Source organism: Pristiophorus japonicus, chromosome 24, assembly GCF_044704955.1.
Source record: "Pristiophorus japonicus isolate sPriJap1 chromosome 24, sPriJap1.hap1, whole genome shotgun sequence".
Lineage (NCBI taxonomy): Eukaryota > Metazoa > Chordata > Chondrichthyes > Pristiophoridae > Pristiophorus > Pristiophorus japonicus.
Window position 1 is genome coordinate 12,635,406 of NC_092000.1, and position 15,605 is coordinate 12,651,010.

Sequence of the window (15,605 nt, forward strand, 5' to 3'; positions counted from 1 at the left end):
GGCAATAAAATGGACCACGTAAGTTACCTATTGCACACTTCCGACAGGTTTATTAAAGTATAGTCTCTTGGATAGAATCATATAGTCATAAAGCAATGAACGTGATATAGTGAGGGATGTATGGCTTCTCTGTCAATTAGGGAGCCATAAGCAATGCATGTCATGTCATACAGCTTAGTGTATCATGGAGTGTTATAAGAGACAAACCTTCATAAGGTGTCTATTAATAATGGAGACATAAACTATACAAGAGCCATAGGTGGTATGGTATATCAGTGACAGATGTGCTGTACAGCCTGTTTGATCCAGTTTACTGATGGAGCCATGAACAAGGTGCTATGCATGAGGTTGTGATGTATTGGTGTGTTATAGAGAGAGTGATTTATTTGGTTTCCCTGTTGGTGGGAGCCACAAACAATCTGTGTACTATTGGAAGTGAAGATATATCAGAGAGTGTTATAGCGAAGGGCTACTGTACAACAGTAATGATGGGTAGTGTCTGCCCTATCGACTATCCCAAACCAGTACTGCCAGCAAAACTGAAGCTTCACATAAACTGCAAGATTAGTTGCTGGGGAATCCGATATAGATTCCTGTTCCAAGGAGACTGGAACAAAGCCTCTGCACTTGACTCTGAATTTGACACAAGAGTGACACTCATGGAGGTCTCAAAACAGCCCTTGAGTGACATCAGCATCTACTCTTGACCTCTGACACTTGGGATAAGGCCACCCTTAACCCCGGGCAGATCCTGATGGCCAAGGTCAGTGCTGATGTAAACAGTATCGCGTCCAGAGTTATATTGATGGAGTGAGCCTTGTCTAAGCCACTTCAGCTGTCAATGTAATTGCAGTTAGAGAGGCTCTTGGTTCAAGACACCCTTAGAAACTGTGGCAGGAAAACTTTCCGCAGGGATGAGTGGGGCAGGATATACTCACTACACCTCAATCCAGGACTTAAATAAAAACCCAGAATCCCCATGATAAATTAGCACATCGACAGAGAAACTAAGATATCCATTACAGGAAATTTATATACACGTACAAGGTACATCTCCACACAAGATGTATTCAACCAAAAATCCCCATTCGCAGACAGCAGCCTTTCCTGCAGACCTCCTGCCCAATATACAAAACATTCCCGAATTAGCAACAAAGCTGCCGATTGTCACACGTTTCTGCACCCATTTGCATTCCCCTGCCCTCTCGCACATACACAAATGGATATCTTGGACTAAGCTGGGAGAGGAGGAGGCGTAACTGAAGTTAATCCGCCTAGGTTACTTTCTTTTAAACGCACTGCAACATGTAAAGGGGAAAGTGTCGGTCGTGATATATGATCGATACTGCGTCGCCAAGTGGTGTGGGACTGTCACTTTAAATTCTGTCTGTCACCAGTAGGTGACTGATAAAACACGGATGTGTGAAAATGGCGGATGGTTCCAAGACATCTTTTTGAAGATGGCCTTCTCTTTGCAATGAAATTGCTATTGGGTGTGTTAGAGCTTTTGTGCCTGGGTGACCTTTGAATATTTAGGAGAAATTCTGATAGCTCTCGCTTTTTAAACTGCGAGCTGTGGCCTTTTCTGAAAAAATAGAAATACATGCATTTATATGACGCCTTATCACATCCTTGAATTGCCTCAAATCATGTCATGTCACGGTGAGGGTGCAGGGATTGTTATGCATGGTCAGGAAATGCTCGAGTAATTCTGTACAAAACTAAGGAAGGAGGGAATTTAATCTACTTTTCTGTGAACAGTGGATCTCCCGTGGCGTTGCTCATGGTTAGAGGGAACGGCGAGGGTCATTTTCAAATTAGTCGCTGGGCGCTACCCTGGCGGAGCAGATTGCCAGTCCATTGTAGAACTCGCCCGCTTTTCATCCTATTGCTTTCAATGGAATGGAAATCAGGCAATGGGGAATGGGGAGGGGGGGGGGGGAAGCGATCCACCCCCACCAGATTACCAACCAGGCAACAATGGTATAACAGGAGGAGGTGGCAGACAAACCTGGACAGGGCATGCTGCAGTGCCCACCGGTGGTAGGAAGACTGCACAGCGGGTGTCACTGTTAACCTATTAAACGTAATAGCTGGCATTACCATTTAGTCTTCACCGCTTGGTGTTACCAACACCACAATTATTAAATAAGGAGTAAATTAGGAGACACTGTTTCAACTGGCAGGAGGGTCAGTAACCTAAGTACACAGATTGAATATAATTGGCAAAAGAATTACTCTTTTTTTTTTTAATGATCTGGAACGCGCTGCCTGAAAGAGCGGTGGAAGCAAATTCAGTCGTAAGGGAATTGGATAAATACGTGAAAAGGAAAAATATGCAGGGATATGGGGAAAGAGCGTGGGGGGGGGGGGGGAGTGGGACTAATTGGATCGCTCTTTCAAAGAGCCGGCACAGACACGATGGGCTGAATGGCCTCCTTCTGTGCTATAGGATTCTCTGATTCTATGAATTGTGACAGCATGGAATGGAGGTGACCAACAGGAAATCTCTGTTCATGAATGCTAAATGTGTCCATGTTTGATTCCCTTATCTGCGGGATATATTTTAAATGGGTAAACGCCTCTGTTAAAATAGTGGGCAAAGGAACGTCACATAAATGCATTAAGTATTTGAAAGCCTGTATCGCAGCCAGTGGAACCTTGTCTAAAATTGGATTAACCCAGGAGGTGATATTCATGTTTATTTCCCTAATGATCCAATGTGTATTTCACTGCCCTAACCGCCCACTAGTTTAAGGCCGACACTCGATTACTGACATAATTCGATTGATTATTTTTTAATTGTTGAAAGCAGGGGAAATATGATAGCAAATTCCCTCCAGCCACGTTGGCAAAATAGCAATGAACCCACTGTGTTGATTTAACCCCCTCTTCCCCAGTGAATAGCAGAAACACTGAAATAAAAGCAGATGATGTTTGGAAGAATGCAGCAGGCCAGACAGCATCAGATGGAGAGGTTCTGACAAAGGGTCAACATTGAAATCCTGCCCCCACCCCCTCCCCATGTTTCTCCTTTAGCTGCTGACTGCCCACCTCCACATTCCCAGCATCTTCCGTTCCCAGCTGGGCGGAGAACCTCGCAAAACACTGGCAACCCTCTCGCCGCTCGCAAAGTCAAACACGGAATGCCATGTCGAGATTTAAAGAGAAGCAACATTTGATTTATGGGGGGAAAAAAAAGTAATTGAAAAGGTGTTCTCCTGAAAAGACTTTGGACTTGCAGAGAGAACCGGAGGGCTTTCCTGTCGGGTAGGACAAAATGTGGAATGTTTTACTGTGACGGGCTCGTGGAGAAATCAGTAACTTACACTGGGAAACCTAGCATCTGGAGGCAAGACCCAACCAACTGTGTCAGCACATGATGTGATGGGAATCTGCACACTTCTTTTCCCAGAGATATGTATTTGTTCACGTGATGTGGGTCTCCGCTGGCAATGCTGGCATTTATTGCCCATCCCTAATTGCCCTTGAGTGTCATGGGCCATTTCAGAGGCAACTATGTTGCTGTGGGTCTGGAGTCACACATAGGCCCAGACCAGGTAAGGACGGCAGATTTCCTTCCCTAAAAAGGCAAGGATGGGTTTCTATAACAATCCGGTAGTTTCATGGTCTATTACCGATTTATTTAATTAACTGAATTTATATTCCCCAGCTGCCGTGGTGGGATTTGAACTTGTATCTCCAGAATATTAGTCTTGGCCTCTGGATTACTGGTCCAGTAACATAACCACTATGCTATCGTTCCCTATGAGCATGAGCATTTATTGGGATATTGTACCTGCGATAGTCTATGACCAGCTTGGAATGTATACATGTGTATGTGGGTGTGTGTATGCATGAAAGATTAGACATTGATGTGGGGATTATACTGCACCGGTGAGCGAGTGTCACTATTACCAGTGTCACTATTGCTACCCTTAACTGACGTGTGGTGTGGGTGTGAGTGAGTGATGAGAGGGCTCGGTCCATTGATTGCCTACAGTATTCTGTCTCTTCAATAGGGAACTGTTGGTTTGGGCTGGAAAACAGTAAAGACTGTTGTAACTGAAGTTTCCACACTGTGTGTGTGTCTGTGTGCGCACACACATGTAGTGTGTATGCGAGCGATAACTTTCATACTCACTTGTGTTAATCAGGCAATACTGTATAGAGTGGACGGGACTACCTTGGCGTGTTTTGTTTTAACTAGCATGGCATTGATTCTTTTGGCACAAGGTGGGACTGAGTCTGAAATCTCGCTCTGTGAAATATATGGCGCGGAGCTGCGGGCTATGACTAACCGTGACACTGCCCCTTCCCCCCACCTCCGCCCCACCCGCAGTCTGTCCTGACCGTCTACCAGCAACATCGGGACCACGGGCGGGGTAGCAGTCTTGCCGCACAGCTCCTGACCATGTCATCTCTCTGGACCGTGTACAGGGCCATTCAGATAATGGGGGCAAAGATGTGAATGTTAACTGTAAACGGGCGCTACGCTGATGCATCATTCTACTGATGTTACCTTTGGGTTGGGAAGAGTCTATGATCTTACAGGCAATGTACAGAGAAAGTCCTCCCCTATTATTTACTCACTATGACTTTTAATTGTAAATATGAAATTTTCCCCATGGAAAAAATATGAAAATGTCATTGTTTGCAGTATAATGTTCAGCATAATATGTTGGGTAGCTCTGTTGGTTGAACCAGTTGACTGAGGGTCAGAAGATCTTGGGCTTGAATCCCAGTAGGGCTCACACTCGACCGTTACTCCTTCTGGGTTGGGTACATTGAGTGACTTGGCTTAAAATGGGGGCGCGGGGAGGGAGAAGACTACAGGAACAGTGCTTGCCACGCTCCTGGTTGTCCAGCAATAAAACAGGGGACCTAACTTCATCCCTACAGGCCTTCTGTAGAATGGAGGTTGGCCTCAGCAGTTTAAGAAATAGGAGCAGGAATCGGCCATTTGGCCCCCCCGAGCCTGCTCCGCCATTTAATAAGATCATGGCTGATCTGATCATGGTCTCAGCTCCACTTCCCCGCCCGCTCCCCATAACTCTTGACTCCCTTATCGCTCAAAAATCTGCCTACCTCCGCCTTATATACAATATACAATGACCCAGCCTCCACAGCTCTCTGGGGCAGAAAATTCCACAGATTCACGACCCTCTGAGAGAAGAAATTCCTCCTCATCTCAGTTTTAAATGGGGCAACCCCTTATTCTGAGACTGCGCCCCCTAGTTCGAGATTCCCCCACGAGGGGAAACATCCTCTCTGCATCTACTTTGTCGAGCCCCCTCAAAATCTTAGACGTTTCAAATAAGATCACTTCTCCAGGGACAATAATGCCAGTGAATTTCTTTTTGGTAGTTATGCTCAGACGATGACAAGATACTGATAGGAATTCTCAATGGATGCTCGCTTGAAATGCTCGGAATGATGGCAGAGGAAAAAAAAGGCCCTTGGGAATTAGCGGGGGAGGGGGGTGGTGGGTTGGCGGACAAAGGAAGGAGGCGAATGTTGGACGGGACCCAGGCGATCCTGTGGTGAAGGCGCTGGCGTTTACATGAGGCTTAGCCCTGGGGGGGGGAGGGGAGGGAATCTGTACAATCCCACAGTTAGCAACCAAACAATCCCCTCCCAGCCGGAGCCCACGTGAGACACGCAAGAAAACAGCGGGGGAGGGCTAGGGGAATTTGAGAAGTGCAAAAGTTTTCCCACTAAGGCATTTGTCAAGCATAATTCTCTCCTTATTATACTTCATGAGCTCCCCGCCATGTAAACAGCTAATTTTTAAATATGAAAAGAGTTGCATGCTTTGCTTCTTTTTTTATAAATATAGGGGTATCAAAGAACATTTTTTTTTACATTTATCTGTCCTCCTGAAAACTCGGTTTGCAACAGTTTGACAGGATGGTGCTTGTCCAATAAAGCTCTGGTTTATGACGAAGCCTCAGACGCGTCCAACAAGTTGGTAATGTTGCTTTAAGAGTGAACGCAGTGGGACTGTCCCATCCTGCCTAGGGGAGTTGCTTCGCTAGTCTACATGCTAACCAGATAACCAGAGAGAACAGGTTAAGACCAGGGAGTGCAGAGAGTAAACGATCCAGCCTCTACATTAACATGTCTGTATAAAAAGTACCCACACTACACTTGGTACTAACCCAGTTGGCAAAAAGTGCCGCAGAAGGCACAGACCACATAGCTTACTGTCAGCTGCCCTCTGTTATCATACAAGTTTTTGGTGAACGCCATAAACATTGTTTCAGTGTTTTCAAGATTTCCCAACACAGAGGAGGTCACATAGCAATTTTTAAGAAGCTACAAACACGTCTCCCATGAGTAATTTAAAAAAAAAACGGGATTAAAATTACCGTGGGCCACTGTCACTTTCAGGTGAGATTACTAAACTTACTTTGTATTAAAGGGGAATTCAATCCTATTGGGGAAAATAAATAGTTTAACTCACAGACACAATACCCAAGTGTTCTGAAACCATGCTGCTACGCTGTGGGAAAATCCACTTTGCCCCTCTGCAAATTTTCTCCAGATGGGTCAGCAGCGCCGCTCCTTCTTGCAGTGTGCGGCGACTCAGGAACAGAATAAGTCGCAGCAAGGACAGCACTTTTTTTTTAAGCATCGAATTACAAAATACTAGGTCCTGCCAATAAGATCGCAGGACAATAGTTTAGGCACCCAACTAGTCTTAACCATGCATCCAGGCTGGGGGCCTATTTTAACTTCTGTTGAAAGGGACTTTCTCGGCAGGCACTGCAAGAAGGAGGAGGGATGTATAATCGGCTGTGCACGGTTGCAAAGTTACCAACTGGGTGTGCTTCTCACTCACACACACACACACACACACAGAACACTCGGCAGAGAGGTTTGTGAGTAAATTAGTAAAGACTGTTGAAAATTAATTTACAGTAATGCACTTTAGTGTTTGACAGAGCCCAGCCTATTTTGCTATTCAGTATTGCACATTTTTTTGTTGTTGTTTGATCTTAGTTAATAAAACCGTGGAAGGAACAAGAAAAAGAGAAAAAAAAGGTCAATTAATTGTGAGCTGCAATTCATAAATATTCCCCTTTAAAAGATTTGTTTTTTTATATATATATCAATTGCAACCACACGACACTTCTGAAAACGGTCTTAGCGAAAATGTTCTAAGTTTTCCAGCTTTCTATTCTGCCCATCATTACAAGAGATAATCACCTTCAAAGAAGGTAGTTATAAGTATTATTATTAATATTAGGCTGGGTTAAAAACCCCCTGCGTTTTATATGTATTATATTCATATAATAAGAGCTATGAAAAAAGTATTCAAAGTTGTTTATGAAATTGCTTCCTCGTTAATCGTTGTAAGATGTCCTGTATCAATATAACGCTAACACTGGCTCCTCAAAAAAGTCTGTTTTTTTTTCTCTGTAAGCCCAGGTATATTAATGGATATTTTTTGTTTTTTTTTTGTTCTGTTGCTGTGTGTGTTTTGGTGACGTATTGATTACTTTGCTTTACTTTTTTTTGTTGTTTTTTTTTTTTGTTGTTGTTGCGGAGGGGTGCTTTCTGTTTTTTTTTTCCTCTCTCTGTCGCTCGCTCGGGGCGGAGCGCCTTCACGACTTGTGCGTCTTGCTGGTCTTGAAGGACACCTGCAGGACCCGGTCGCCCAGGCGATAGCCGTTCAGGCTGGCGATGGCCATGGCTGCCTCGTCGTAGTTGGTCATAGTGACAAAGCCGAAGCCCTTGCACTTGTTGGTGTTGAAATCGCGGATGACCTTGACGTTGGTGACCGCCCCGAAGGGCCCGAACAGCTGCCACAGCACGCTCTCGTCCGCCTCGGGGGAGAGGTTGTACACGAAGATGCACCAGCCAGTGCCCGTGGGGCCCGAGAGGTTGACCCCGGCCAGACTCGTCATCCCTTCTATTGTGATCGGAGAGAACCTGGTGGACAGAGAGAGAGGGCTGCTTGGGTGTGAATCAGATTTTCAACCACTTCATGTTTTTAAAAAAAAACAAACATTTTCAAAGTTTTTTTTTCCAGTTATAAACCTCCCCTGGCATTGCTCATCGGAAGTCAGGATCAAGTGAATCTCCCTCCGAGTGCGGGTATCGCTATGGTGCTGCAAGATTCTGAAGCTCCATCTGGTGGTAGAAGTGTGCAGCTGCAGCAGTGACACACAAAACAACAGCGTCCATTCTAGACAACTGTTACTTGAATTTGTTGAGATCGATTTTTGGACTCTCGGGATATGGGGATCAGGCTGGAATTTATATTAAATTTATTCGTTCACGGGATGTGGGCGTCGCTGGCGAGGCCGGCATTTATTGCCCGTCCCTCATTGCCCCTTGAGAAGGTGGTGGTGAGCTGCCGCCTTGAACCGCTGCAGTCCCGTGTGGTGAAGGTGCTCCCACACAGTGCTGACTTTGTCGCAACAGTTTGGTATCACTGAGTGTCTCGCTGGGCCATTTCAGAGGGGCAGTTAAGAGTCAACCACATTGCTGTGGGTCTGGAGTCAGATCTAGGCCCAGACCGGGTAAGGGCGGCAGATTGCCTTCCCTGAAGAACATTAGTGAACCCGATGGGTTTTTCCGACAATCCGGCAGTTTCATGGTCACCATTACTGACAATAACTTTTTAATTCCAGATTTATTTAATTAACATGATGAGATTTGAACTCCTGTCTCATGGGTTACTAGTCCAAAAACATAACCACTATGCTACTGTACCTCTTAAGTGGAGTTGAGGTCGAAGATCAGCCATGGTCTTTTTGAATGGCAGAGCAGGCTCGAAGGGCCGAATGTCTGACTCTTGCTCCTAATTCCTAATATTGTCCAACCTTTGCTCGTGTCTACATCCCTTGTACTTGTTGACATTTTTCTCCCATTCATTGATTGTCGTGTCTACAGGAAGCTTTGCTAATATTGCAGATGCTCAACAGCCTCTAGTACCGGCACAGCAGGTACCAAAGCTTGTCGGGAAATGTTATACTTGACATGGCCAAAGCAGGTCTCCTGTAGGAGAAGGCACCAAACAGCATTCCTTGCTGTTGCATTTGGTGTTGAGGTCATGTTTGAGTTTGTTGATTAATTAGTGGATCACCTCTTAGATGATTGGACAAAGACATTGACTTACATCGACATTGTAGCACAGAAACAGGCCATTTGGCCCAACTGGTCTATCCTGGTGTTTAAGCTCCACACCAACCTCCTCCCACCCTAATTCAACTCACCCTATCAACATATCCTTCTATTCCATTCTCCATCATCTACTTATCTAGCTTCCCTTTAAAGGCATCTCTACTATTCGCCTGAACCATCATTTTTCAATCCTCTCTGGCGACAGGTGTGATGGACATCGACAGGCAGTGAGTTTCACATTCGCTGGGCAAAGAACTTCGTCCTGAATTCCCCATTGGATTTATTAGTGACTATTTTGTACTTCTGGCCCCAGAATTGATGTGCGGCAGCACCATGTACACAGGATTACGTCGGACATATGGCACAGAAACGGGCCATTCGGCCCAACCAGTCCATGCCGACGTTTATGCTGCACTCGGACCTCATCCGATTCAAGTGGGCAGCATCAGGCACTGCATCGATATACCATATTGGAAGGTCAACATGTGGTGCCATAGAATGTCTGGCCTTGACGACTCCCCTCTCTAAGCACTGATCTAATACCAGAGAGGGGAGCCTCAGGCCTTGTCCCTTCGAGCAGCTAGTTCAGAGTGGGAGTGGACTGGGAGCAAATCACCTGCAGAAGGACACCAGTGCAGAAAAGAAAGAAAGACTTGCATTTATATAGCACCTTTCACAACCTCTGGACATTCCAAAGCGCTTTACAGCCAATGAAATACTTTTTGAAATATAGTCACTGTTGTAATGTGGGAAACGCGGCAGCCAATCGGCGCACAGCAAGCTCCCACAAGCAGCAATGTGGTTATGACTAGATAATTAAAAAAAAAATTTGTTCTCAGGATGTGAGCGACGCATGCATTTATTGACCATCCCTAATTGCCCTCGAGAAGGTGGTGGTGAGCCGCCTTCTTATATATAACTGAATATCTCGCTGGGCCATTTCAGAAAGCAGTTAAGAATCAACCACATTGCTGTGGGTCTGGAGTCACATATAGGCCCAGACCGGGTAAGGACGGCAGATTTCCTTCCCTAAAGTGCCCAGAAGATGTTTTTTAACGATAATTCAGTAGTTTCATGGTGCTAGCCTTTGATTCCAGATTTATTTAATTAAATTGCCGTGGTGGGATTTAAACTCATGTCTCCAGATCATTAGTCCAGGATTACTAATCTAGTAACACTGTTACAGTTTAGTGATCTTGATTCAGGAATAAATATTGGCTAGGAAACCGGAAATAACCCCGCTGCTCTTCAAAATATTGCCGTGGGGTCTTTTACGTCCAACCGAGAGAGCAGAGGGGACCTGGGTTTAACGTCTCATCCGAAAGATGGCAGCTCCGACAATGCAGCACTCCCTCAGCACTGCACTGGGGTGTCAGCCTGGATTTTTGTGCTCAAGTCCCTGGAGCGAGACTATGAACCCACAACCTTTTGACTCAGAGGTGCGCGTGCTGCCCACCAAGCCACGGTTGACACTCAAACAAACGTAAGTCCCCCACAAACACTTTAAATGGGTGCAGGTGAAACCTCCCTTATCCAGAGCTCCATTATCCGGAACCACCCCTCGTCCAGAACCATTCCCGGCCACCGGGTGGCGCATGCGCAGAACTCCGAGATGAACAAATTGGACAAATTGAAGTCCTTCCTCGCTGCCGACTCCCGCAATCGCTGGCCTGACCCCGCCAGCCACAGCCCCCCCACACCCATGATCTCTCTGCCGCACTCCCAGCCCCAAGCCAGCCAGCCCCGATATCCCCTTGCTCAGTACCTGTACCATGCAATTTAACGTGACCACCCCTCATCCGGATAAAATCCTTCATCCAGAACAGGCCCAGTCCCGAGGGTTCCTGATAAGGGAGGTTCAACCTGTACTGCCGTCTGGGAGGCCAGTTGAGTGGATAAAACACACTTCCTGGAACCATTGGGAAAAGCCGATGCTTTAATGTCCAGGTACATAGTCATACAATCCCAGCCCAGCAGCCCAGGCATCACATGTTCCGCTTCCACCGTGACCAGCAGTGACATTGAATTCGATAAGGTCTGGCAATAAGTGGGCTGCCACCAGAACTGACAGTAAAATCGGCTGGGGGGTTGTCAGTAAAGCTAGCATGTCCCTTAGCGCCCGACCTATACCTGGCTCCAGTTTCACACCAGAGTGTTGACTGGGAGAGAGTTGCATCGTTTGTGCCCCGGGGGGGGGGGGGCGCGCGCAAACGATTTCTCGCCCGGGGCACGAGGCCGCTCACGTCTCCCGCGAAATTCCGCGGGTGTTAGCCGAGGCGCAAACTGGCAGCAAGCGCACCGGTTTTTGCCCCCGGGACGGAACTTCGGCAGTGTCCCGCCAGGCCACCGCGGACGATGTCCGTGCCCGCCGCCAACCGGGCTCCTCTCCGCTGGAGGGGGCGCAATTGAAAGGGAGGAGGAGCCATTTTAATTTTTTTTCCCCCCCGTGGCCGACTTACCGATGGCGGCCTGGCCTTGACGCATCGGCGGGGTCCGTGCCGCCGTGTTGCAGCTCACGGTGCCCCCCCCCCCGGCACCCCGCATCCCCGGTGGCAAAGTGCAGGCCCCTTCGCCCCCACTGCAGAGTGCGCAAGCGTGGCCCCGCCCCTTTAACGGGAAGGGGAGGATCCTGTGCTCCCGCCAGCAAAATACCCGCGCTTAGCGCCCCAGTCTTGCCCCCGCCCCTGAGAGGAAGTGGAGTGCCCGACATTGCAGTCCACTTCCTCTCGGGGGGAGCGAGAATTCCAATTTCGCCGACGGGGCAGGACCTCCGCTCCTGGCGCTAGAAATCGCTCCTCTCCTCGGTTACCGCCCCCCCCCCCAAACAGGACGCTACCAAATTTCGGCCCCCTCATGTCCTCCTAGCAAGCCGCTTGGTCACCATTCATGAAGAAGGACCTCCACCAACTTTCCAGGGAAACTCGGTATGGACAATAACTGCTGGTCTTGAGAGCAAATTAAATTAAAGGGCGCTACCATTATGCTGAAATATGTAGACTGCAGATAGAGAAATATTTGATTTGTCTCAGTGTAATCTCTTTCCTAATGATAGAGAACCACTCAGTTTAACAAACGAAGCTGCCTATCACAATTGGGTAGGGAAGGAAATCATTGTGGACAATGGGATGGATGTATAATGTATGTTGGTGCTAAAATGTGGTTAATCATTTGTGATTAATTGCCAGCAGTGGCTCAGTGGGCAGCACTCTCGCCTCTGAGTCAGAAGGTTGTGGGTTCAAGTCCCACTCCAGGCACTTGAGCACATAAATCTAGGCTGACACTCCCAGTGCAGTGCTGAGGGAGTGCAGTGCTGAGGGAGTGCCGCACTGCCGGAGGTGCCGTCTTTCAGACGAGACGTTAAACCGAGGTCTTGCCTCCCCTTTAAGGTCCCATGTCACTGTTTGGAAAGAAGAGCAAGGCGTCCTGGGGCCAATATTAATCCCTCGATCAACATCACTGAAACATTATCTGTTCATTATCACATTGCTGTTTGTGGGAGCTTGCTGTGCGCAAATCAGCTGCCGAGTTTCCTACGTTACAACAGCGACTACACTTCAAAAAGTACTTCATTGGCTGTGAAGCGCTTTGGGACGTCCTGAGGTCATGAAAGGCGCTATATAAATGCAAGGATAAGGGGTAAGCCATTTAGGACCGAGATGCGGAGGAACTTCTTCACCCAGAGAGTGGTGAACCTGTGGAATTCTCTACCACAGAAAGTTGTTGAGGCCAATTCACTAAATATATTCAAAAAGGAGTTAGATGAAGTCCTTACTACTCGGGGGATCAAGGGGTATGGCGAAAAAGCAGGAAGTGGGTACTGAAGTTGAATGTTCAGCCATGAACTCATTGAATGGCGGTGCAGGCTAGAAGGGCCGAATGGCCTACTCCTGCACCTATTTTCTATGTTTCTATGTAAGTCTTTCTATTAATTATTATTATTTATTTATATAGCACCTTTAACGTAGTAAAACATCCTATGGTGCCAATTGAACTGCTCAAGGTTTGAATAATCTTTTGGAGATTTGGTAGCAACTGCTCCCTCCAGCCACATCGGGCACATTTTCACTTGGGACACTGAGGTCTCACAGCCCATGGTTACTTTCAGCAGGTGAGGCCCAGTGGCACACCCACAAAACAGAAGGCGTTAGAAAGGTTTTCTCGGAAGTCGAGGGTTATGGGGAGAGCGGGCGGGGAAGTGGCGTTGAGGCCAAGATCAGATCAGTCGTGATCTTACTGAATGGTGGAGCAGGCTCGAGGGGCCGAATGGCCGACTCCTATTTCTTATGTTCTTATGTAAAAAGTGGTGCATAAAACTGATTAAAATAAAAAGGCGAGTCGGAATACAAAAAAAAAAGACATGCAAGAAAGCAATTCAAAATAGTGCGTCAATGTCACGGAAACTAGTTCAAGTTATTTGAACCGAAACAGCAGCTCTTTCATCAGGGAAACACATTCAAAGCCACAAGAGGTGAAAGGTTACCTCAGAGTTTGTACTTAGTCGTCAACTGCTTATTATCTGTGCGTTGCTCTTGTACACACAAACCGTAGAGCAGTGAGCTCTACCTCAGGTGTTTTATTTTATTTCCATTTTCCACACCAGCCAATGCTTACTGTGCCTCTTGCAATTTAAGGGGAAGGTTCATTTGACTACGTTTCAAATAAGTGGATGGAAAATCACGGGCTGAGCATGCGCGAATTCCCGATTTTGTACTTGCGGCACTGGCCTGGAAGCTGTGGCTCAGTGGGCAGCACTCTCGTCTCCGGGTCAGAAGGTTGAGTCCCACTCCAGGGACTTTAGCACCAAAATCTAGGCTGACACTCCCAGGGCAGTGCTGTGGGAGTGCCGCACTGTCGGAGGTGCCGTCTATCGGGATGAGACGTTAAACCGAGGCCTTGTCTGCTCTCTCAGGTGGAAGTAAAAGATCCCACGGCACTACTTGAAGAAGATTAGGGGACTTTCCCCCCCCCCCCCCCCCCCCCTGTATACTGGCCAATATTTATCCCTCAACCAACTGCTAAAGCAAATGATCTGGTCACTTATCTCCGTGCTGTTTGTGGGACCTTGCTGTGTACAAATCGGCTGCCACATTTTCAACATTACAACACTTCAAAAAAAAAAAAAGTGCTTTGTTGGATGTAAAGCTATTTGAGATGGCCTGAGGTTGTGATAGGTGCAATATAAATGCGTCTCTTTTTCCTTTTCTGGAAGGTCAAAATGGAGCTGAGTCCATGATCCGATCAGCCATGATCTTATTAGATGGCGGAGAAGGCTTGAGGGGCCGTATGGCCGACTCCTGCTCCTATTTCTTCTGTTCTTATGTTCTTAATGTCCATTAGCGGCAGATCACAAGCGGGGTTACACTGTGGGCCCACTAGAAACCACATTGGCTCTGTTAAAACTCACATCACGTGGATCCTTAGATCCAGCACAGCACAGAGACAATCACCCAGTCAGTCCCGCTCCCAGGAGGGAAGGAAAGACTCCTAACGCACCAACCGCATCCCCTCCAGTCAGGAATATCGAGCTGAAAACTCTGAGGAATAGCTATGGAGAGCTGAAGCAACGCTCTCAAAATCCGAGTGACCCCTGGATAGGTCTGATTGAATGATAAATTAGGAGCAGTCAAAATTCCAGCCTCAGGAGGCGCTATATATTCTCACTGAACGCACTGGGATCAATATGGAAATTGATCCGTTTACAATCATTAGAACTGGGAAGAGAAACTATGGAATGGCGGGCTACTGGGAATCTTCATATGTGGAATCTCCCGGATAAAGCGTAGTAATCCAGCCCTGGGATTGCAGCCTCTCTCTGAGCCCACTATCGTATTTGGCCCATGTTCAGTGACCAGCTGAGATTCCAATCACTCGGCAAAGAAACGTAGCCGTGTCTCAACTGGGCACCCAGGCCATCATGGGCCCACTGTTGGCGCAGTGCTGAGCACCTGCCTCTAGAGGTCACTGGTGCACCTATAGGTACGATGTGCACTGAATCACACCAAATACCTGGAGGGACACAGGTAAACAGGGCAGCCCATTGGTCCCGTGGCAAACCTTGTATTGCACGAACGTTTCCAATCTAATTTTTTTGGGACCTAAACTAATTTTTCATTGTGTCGAGACTACTCCACGGACACGTTGGGGATAATTTCACATCTAAATGCAAATCGTGGGCGAGATTAATTTGTTACATGTCCAAAAAGAAAATAAAGCATCCACTTGAATTGGCACAGTTAACTTTCCCTCAGATATTTATTCTAATCTGCGCCCCATGTTATGCACCATTATTTGAATCTAATCATTTAGACATTTCGATTCAGGAGGAAGGATACATTTATAGACCGTTTCATCGCGACTCACGATGTTCCAAAGCCTTCCACATCCAATGAGTTACTTTCCAAGTGCAGCATGACAACCAATTACAAACAGCAATTCGTGAAAGGACGAGGTCACCTGGTTTTGGTGGTATT

General features: G+C 47.0%; 1 protein-coding gene across 6 annotated transcripts in view; it reads right to left on the reverse strand.

Moving 5' to 3' along the window:
* Positions 1 to 7,610: 7,610 nt before the first annotated feature.
* The window catches only part of elavl3 (ELAV like neuron-specific RNA binding protein 3), a 74,020-nt gene continuing 66,025 nt past the window's right edge, over positions 7,611 to 15,605 (reverse strand). For 4 of the 6 annotated variants that reach the window (XM_070867043.1, XM_070867042.1, XM_070867040.1 and 1 more), the window contains one exon: positions 7,611 to 7,938. In XM_070867043.1, the coding sequence (XP_070723144.1) occupies positions 7,611 to 7,938 (328 nt within the window). Of the gene's footprint in view, positions 7,960 to 11,893; positions 11,909 to 15,605 lie in introns of all 6 variants that reach the window. The other 2 variants (XM_070867038.1, XM_070867039.1) reach the window with 2 other exon arrangements.